This window comes from Eretmochelys imbricata, chromosome 12 (assembly GCF_965152235.1).
Source record: "Eretmochelys imbricata isolate rEreImb1 chromosome 12, rEreImb1.hap1, whole genome shotgun sequence".
In the NCBI taxonomy this organism is placed as follows: Eukaryota; Metazoa; Chordata; order Testudines; family Cheloniidae; genus Eretmochelys; species Eretmochelys imbricata.
Genome location: NC_135583.1, coordinates 15,695,001 through 15,703,070, shown reverse-complemented (window position 1 = coordinate 15,703,070; position 8,070 = coordinate 15,695,001). Strand labels below are relative to the sequence as shown.

Sequence of the window (8,070 nt, the reverse complement as noted above, 5' to 3'; positions counted from 1 at the left end):
TTTTAAACCTGTATAATTTAAAAACTGCCAAAATGATTGTTTTACTTCAAAGTTTAAAAAAAAAAATCAAAAAACCCTCTCCTAGACAAAAATTGTGGACCCCAATCTTGCGTCCCAAAACTCCCATTAAAGTCAATGATAGCTGTGGGTGCATAAGGAATACTGGATCAAACCTGTAGGGAGCAGGGCCATATTGATTCCTCCTCCCTGCCCCCAATAAATATATGAAGGTTTTTAGTGTACATTTTAAATCTGACAAAGCAGCATAAACATGCCTCAATCATACAGTCTCACAGAATAAAGTAAATATCAAATATAAAACATTTGAACCAAGTGAAGCCTTAAATCCAATATAAAATTTCCTTCAAAGGAAACTTACCTAGTCTCGATAAGGCCCTTGTTAGCAGCATTTTTTATAAAGAGATGAAGAATGCCAAAATATCTACAATTTGATGATTGGGAGTAGTGACATCACTGAATAGTTAAAGGACAAGGTTCCCATTCTTAGTGGATATGCAAATATATACTAACCATTAATATGCAATACACATATGTATACCACACATACATATAGATACACACACATATACATACCTGGATAGTCCTCTAATACCCAGGGGTAAGGTTAAATAATACATTCAGAGACATTACTAAATACAAATACACTTTAAAAACACAGAGACAACATTTTATCTGTTGCAAAAATGTATTTGATTACTCAAGTAAAATTACAGTATCTCTGTTGTTAGTATTAAATGTTAAAGAAACTGGACCTCTTTTCCTTTCAACTTTCCAAGAAAGTGCATGTAACAGTCCAAAGTTGTGTTTTCCCCGCCCCCATATCTAATACAAAATAAACAAACACTATCCTTGTTCCCTTGGTCAAGAAGTAGGGCTTGGTCTTGCAAGGAACATATGTACATTTTAATGAAAGTGATATTTCTTATTGTATATACAGGAGCATCTACAATTGTCCATGGAAGGTTGTTCAAGATGCTATACTTAGCAGCATTGTGAAAGTCCAGCACATTTTCCGTAATGAATATACCTACAAGGCAAAATGTTACGTCTCAGTTTCAACTACCAAAACAACACTTTTGTATCTTCTCTAATAATCTGCGTGCTTATTACTGTACAGAAACTTATGAACATTTAAGACGACTCAAGTAAAAAGCACAATACAAACAGTTCAAAACGAAAAATGTTAAATCTAAAAAAATTAAAGCAGTTTTAATTTTATAATAAAAATCAAAAACTGAGCTTGTAAAGGACTCACACTGTTCAGTCTATATTCTCAGCTTTCAGTCCTTTTCTTAATTCTGTTTGGAAAATTAAACAATGTGTTGCTGATAAAATTTCCAGCGAGATCAAAGTATACATTTATATACAGACTTTTATTAGAGATCTAATGCATCACTGAGGCGGTGCATCAATACCAGAGTTCATGTTAAACTGGATATAGAAAATAAGTTAATGCCAGAAAAAGATCACCTAGCAGAACAGACTTGCAACTGCCATAAATGTTACAGCAAGTTTACAGCACTCTAGTCGATTAGTATTTAGTTCAAAATACAGGAGACCAAAGTTAATGCTTGCATTTGTTTGCAAAGCAAGGTTATATCACTAATAAATAAGCTCTCTTAGAACTCTAGAAGTAGAACATGGTACAAAAGAATGTCTTTATAACTTGTAGTTTGTAGACTTGTAGAAAGCAACCCTAGGTTGCACTATTCGCAGGAATGTTATTGATAAGGTTTATTCTAATTTGTTACAATTTCTTTGTTGTCTTCCACAAAACGTGTAAAACGGAAGTTTGTCCCATTTTCATTGCTTGCCATTTTCTCCAGACCAGCTAGAGGTGCATTAGGTTCAGAATTCTGGAGCTTCTCCAGGCTTCCAGTCAACCCACTAATAGGTGAACTGCCACCATTGCCCAGGCTTCCAGGAATTGGAGGGATGCCACCATTCTGAATAACTGAGATCTCATTGGTCTTCATAGCCAAGCCATTGGAGAGTGCAGCTGCATACTGATTCCAGAAGCTGGAAGGGTCTCCGTTTCCTGACCTTGCAGCCAAATCTTTCTGAAATATTTCTGGGAATTTTACAGGATTGCCTCCTAGAAATGTCATGGGACCATCCACGGAAAGTCGTCTGCCTCGTCTCGCAGGAGTGCTGTTCCACATGTGAGTGCCCATGTGAACCTGCAAGAAGGGAGTGGGTGGGGGGAAGGAAGGTGGTTAGCAGTGGAATTCATTCTGCCTGATCAAATATACCTTAACACAAAACAAAGAAGACAGTCCATGTGTCTATTCTTATTTATGTAAAAACCACCACTGAAGGTAAAGGATGTAATATTCCAGTTCAGATCAGTAACAACAAATAAGATTCATCTGCACCTAGCTACCAGCATTATGCAGAATGCCCAGCTTTTCCCTCCTGAACAATACATTGCTTACTACTCTTTTTCATTACATGTATTTAGTTTATAATAGCCTCATATTATTCAGTCAATTGCAGCTAGCTACTTTCAGGATTAAAATTGCTATGTCCATTTTCATTGCAATGGTAAGTATTGTATTTGACACACTTTACCCTATAAATGTCCTTTTCAGACAGGAAGAAAGTATCCTTTACAGATTGCTCATCGGAGAGCCTTGTGTATAGACAGAATAGCCTGAAAGTAATTATTCATCTCACATTACTGGCAGAAATCTCTAGAGAAATACTCTGTCAACAGAAACATGTACACAGTAAAGTGCTCAACTAGTGTTCTAGAACTTAAGTATATTTGCTTTTTCAACACATCAGTAGGAAATATTAGTTATATAATCAATTAAAATAATGCCTATTAGTTCAAGAATTATTAGTTAGAAAAGTCTGTTGTGCAGGATAGTTATGAAAATAGTATATTTAAGATGAAATGCTTAATAAGTAATGTACATTGTACAGTTCATGCGTATCTTTAAACGAACACCCCGTAGCAACATTCGGCTATCCTGTTTCACAGACTACATAGTGAATTTGGTGCGTTTTAATCAAACCAGAAATAGCTTGCTACATTAAACTCTTCAATCCTGTTCAAAACACCAGGCACTCAGCATGAGACAATCTACTGGTGCCAAAGTTAACCATTTAAAACCATTTTCCATACCCAATATCTAAAAGTAGCATAGTTTACAACACTGCAGATGTAAATGTAAAAAAAAAAACCCAACCAACCAACCCCAAACCATGCAACAGCATAACAGCAGCAAGAAGGAAAGTACCTTAAGATTGCCTTTTGTCGTGAAAGCTCTTCCACATATAGTGCAGGCAAAAGGCTTTTCGCCAGTGTGTGTCCTTTCATGAATCTGCAAAGCACTAGAAGATGAAAATGTTTTCCCACATGTGTTGCAGTAGTGCTGTTTGGGAGTTCTTCGGGGTAGAGCGGGAAGCAGAACTGGTGATGTGGCAGAAGATGGCAAAGGCCCCAGAGGAACAAGACCAGGCGGTGTTTCTTTGCTATCCTGAGGAGAGCCATGCAGAAAGCCATTAACCTCAGTCTTTATGAGAGATGACAATGAATTAGCAGGTATAACTGAAGAGTTCTGATTAGGGCCAATATTGGAACTGGGCTCAAAAAGCTGTGATGGCAGATCTCGCATTTGATGTGTCAACATATGCTGCTTCAAATTACCCTTTGTGGAAAAGCCACGATTGCAAACTGTGCAAATAAATGGTCTCTCTTTGGTATGACTTCTGTAATGAATGTCCAAGGCACTCTGACAAGCAAATGTTTTGCCACAAATGTCACACGCTGTGTTTTTAAATTTACCTCTATCTCTGAACGGAAAGAGCATACTCAAAGATTCTTCTTTAATTATTTTATCTGTGTTACTAGATGTCAAGTCCAAAGCACCACCATTAGCAGGGGTTGGAGACAAACCATTGGCAAACTCACTTGGTAAAGCTCTTACTTGTTTCTCTTCAATACCTGGTGATTTGTGGTAATCATTAGTGCTGTTGGATGGGGACAAGGCCTGCATAGAAGAGGTAGACTCTGAGAGAGCAGGACTTCCAGCACTTTGGCTTTCCATATCACCACCAATAGATGATGAATCATTTGTCATAACATCTCCTTCCACTGACCCATTTTCAACTGATTTTAAGCTAGCTTGAAGTTGTTCTGCAAGTCCTGCGTTGATCATCTTCATTTGATTTTCTAAAGCAGCAATACTTGACATTTCCAGTGGCAGAGGGGAAGAAGATAAGCTGTCTTGGGACACATCAACAGACTTCGGGGTATCTGGCACGCTGCTGTCAGGACAGTCTTCCATGTTCTCATCTGAGAAGTTGTCTAGATCATCAAAATTCTTCTCATCGAAAGATCCTGTGTCAGATTCCATCGACTCTGGATAGTTTTCTGTGATAGGCGTATTGGGAATCTGTCCTCCCATATGCATTCTGATATGCTGCTGTAGCACGACAGCATTGGTGAACTTTTTCTGACAGATAGGGCATGAATGTTGTACTCTCAGCGGGGGCATGGCACGATGAACACTGTAATGAGTCTTTAAATTTCCTTTAGTAGTGAAAGCACGACCACAAATTTTACATTTAAATGGCCTTTCACCAGTATGTGTGCGATAATGCATTTTTAATGCACTCTGGCAACTGAGAACTCGATGGCAAATAATACACTCATTAGGATCGGTTGCCTTTTTGTCAATATTTTCTACCAGCTGCTGCAATTTTGATGTTTCTGATGCTGACGTTGAATCTAGTAGTCCTCCAAATGGAAACTTTGCCTTGAATTGCTCTGACATTAGAGGCATCAGTGGATTTGTAAAAGTGACAATGGTGTTGGAGCCGGTGTCTGCTGCCGGTGAGCTCACAGAGCTGTTAATATTGGTGAAGGAGTTTGAAGTGTGAGTGTTTTCTTCTGTTTTACCATTTGCGATAGGCAAAGCAGCCACCTCTGCCTCCTCTGAATGTCCATTTGAACTTTTTGCAGCAGGATCAGCTACTCCCGAGTCGCTTTTGACAGAACATGGAGGGCTAGCCGAATTATGGCTAATGGGAATAGGTTGAGGCTCCTCAGTTTTGATAAATGGTGTCAAGCTTGGAATTGTTGGTGGGAGTGGCAGGCCAACAGAAGTAGTCAAAGTAGACAAAACTGGCTTGCTGTCCAGCCAGCTGGTTACAGGTTTCTCTGGTGGGATAGACATCCCATAAGGAATACCTGTGCTTGTAGGAATATTGTCCAAATGCTCTGGCACTGGGTATGGATTCATTTGAATATGAGGGTATTTTTCTTTATGACGCTGAAAGTGGACTTTTAAGTTTCCCTTTGTGGAGAATCTGTTTCCACATATGTTGCATTTGAAGGGCCTCTCGCCAGTGTGAGAACGTAAGTGAATCTGCAAGGCACTGTCACTCCCAAAGACTTTCGCACAGAACCTGCATTTATGTTTAAAGAATGCCTCATCAGAAGTACTTTTTGCTTCAAAAGCAGTTACATTTGGTGGCTTGCTTTTTCTTTGCTGTGCCAAGGCAGTCAAGGAGTTTAAATCCTCTGCAGGTGTTCCGAGATTGGACAAGGGGTTGGAGAAAACCGAGTTATTAGGGGCGGATTGAGGTAGAAGTGGATTAGATGCAGGACTTAATAAACTGCTTATTGCAAAAGCTGGTGAAGATGATGCTGATACTGGTGGGTTGCTGAGCTGTGAACCACCAACATTTGAAGCCACTTTTTCTGAGGACGGTGTTGTAACTGCTGCTGTCAGTATGTTAATATTTGGAGAAGAGCCACTACTGGATGGAATTATAATATTGCCAGAGTTGCTCTGAGGTAGCTGTATAGGGGGTAGTTGTTTCAAACCACTGATGCTGGCAGATTGACTAGCAAGGCTTTGTGCTAATCCAGCTGCCGCAGCCAGCTGCTGAGATAAATGGGAACTTAATGTGGACAAGGGGTTGGCAGATGTTCGTAAAGTACCTTGAGAAGGGCTAGAAGATGTTGACATGTCTGTGGTTTGGGAAGCCAACAATAATATTTGGTGACGAATTTGTTCAATCAGTTGCAACTGGTGGATCTGCTGTTGCTGTAAAGCCAACAGTTGCTCCATTAGGGCAGGTACAGCAAGCTTATTATTTGACGCACCATTACATCTTGCTTCCTGTGAGAACTGTGCTACTGCCACTTTTGTACTTTGAAGATTTTCTATGATGACATTGCTATTTATCACTGAAAAGTTGCCTACTGCGGTCAGATCCCCTATGTGAGGTAGAGAGGTTGTTATAGCTGAGGTACCCATTGTGGAGCTGTTACTGCTTGTAATACTATTGTTGACACTCTTGGAACTGCTACTGCTATTGTTAATGCTGGAAGCCTCCACATCCATGGATTCTTCCTTGTCAAGTTTGTTATGCTCTGAAAGGTCACTGCAGTCGACTTGATCTGTGTTATTAACTAGGTCATTCATCTGTTCATCAGGATTATCAGAAGGGGAACGAGGAGGGAAGGTTTCAGAAGGAGAAGCTGGATTTTCATTCACAATTAAAACTAATTGATTTTTAGTACAGTTCTTCTTGTGTTGCAGGAGATCTGATAATTCAAAGAACTCAGCACAGCACCTGCCACAGACATGGGCATCCTTGTTCTTAGTGGTTCGATTTGCGTGACCCTTTTCTGTGTCTCCTAAAACATCAAAAGATGATGGATTAGAAACTGAGCAGAAACACAGAAATTTCTCTGGGACATTTTTATTTTAATCTACTGTTTTTAACTCTCAGACTACAACACGCAAAGATTGTATGTGGAAACAAATCAATATTAATGCTTCACAAATATTGCTCATGACTGATTTTTAAGACTGTGCACAGGTGTTGTAACAATCCCTATGTCTTAGATGATCATTTCCTTCAGATAATCCATCAAAATATAAAATACTATAAACTGAAAACATTGGGGTATAATGAAATTCCATAGCAAAGTATTGATTTCCAATATTTCATACTGCTTATTGTCTAGTTGTCCACTAAGCACAAATCAACCATTTGAAGGACCCATTAGACTCAAGATCCTGTCAACCTTGTTCATTTTCAACAGATTCAAAGATATCTGTGACAGTTGCCCCTGTCACTAAACTAATTTGTAGTCATTCAAGGTCCCAATCAGTTGTTGACAAGAAAAAAGTGCATATCACTAAGCTACAGACTGACAACTCAAAAAAAAAAATCATCATTTTTGAGTTTTCACATAAGACCTAAGCTAACTTGGATTGTATAGCAAAGATTAGCTTTCATATCAAAAGTTAATTCCACTGCAACTGGAGACTTCGAGCTGAATAAAAAAGAAAAATCCTCAATAAAAGGAGAAATATTAATATTTCATGAATAAAGTTTTTTTTCCTAAACCCATTTATTATGCTTTGACACGTTTGGATTTAAATCTGCTACTCTTCATCAAAAGAGCTCCTTTTGGGATAGATTCAGAATTCTGTTAATGGAACTACTCCAGATTTACGCTAGTATAATTAAGGAAATACTGTGGATTTATACCAGCCAAACTGAGATCAGGATCTGACCTCAAATCTATAAACCCTGCATAAGTTTTATATTTCTGAACAAACATCAAGAAAGATGATCAGTTAAAAGGAAATGTTCACATAGAATAAGAAATAAGCCTTTATTCTAAGTTTGATAATTCTGTGCAATTTTACTTGTTTAAATGCATTTAAAAACCTATTTGCTCTTAACTGTTGTCAATTGTTTAACAGATTGTACTGAACCTCTCATTATAAAATCCTTTCATTTCATGTTTGTTTCCACTAGTTGCTCACATTTCTTATCACTAGGATCCATTTGTAAATTAAACATTAAAAAATCTCTGACTCTAAACTAGCTGATCCTATTCAAAGACAGGATGGCTCCCTATTGTTTGCTCAGCATGAGGACACCAACTTCTGTTGTACAAATGGTGTGTGGTCATCTTGGAAGGCTGTGAAAAAAAAAAAACTGTTTAATTCAAGGATTACCTCCCTGCATGTTTCTCTCCAGTACTAAAATCAGATAATAGGCGGTTTCCAT

At 38.4% G+C, this 8,070-nt stretch overlaps 1 protein-coding gene across 1 annotated transcript in view; it reads right to left on the bottom strand.

Annotated features, from left to right (window-relative positions):
* Positions 1-1,760: 1,760 nt before the first annotated feature.
* Positions 1,761-8,070, bottom strand: part of SALL1 (spalt like transcription factor 1) — a 15,425-nt gene continuing 9,115 nt past the window's right edge. Inside the window, exons 3-4 of the mRNA XM_077831073.1 lie at positions 3,267-6,679; positions 1,761-2,201 (exon numbers count right to left, since the gene is read on the bottom strand). Of these exons, the coding sequence (XP_077687199.1) occupies positions 1,761-2,201; positions 3,267-6,679 (3,854 nt within the window). The remainder of the gene's footprint in view (positions 2,202-3,266; positions 6,680-8,070) is intronic.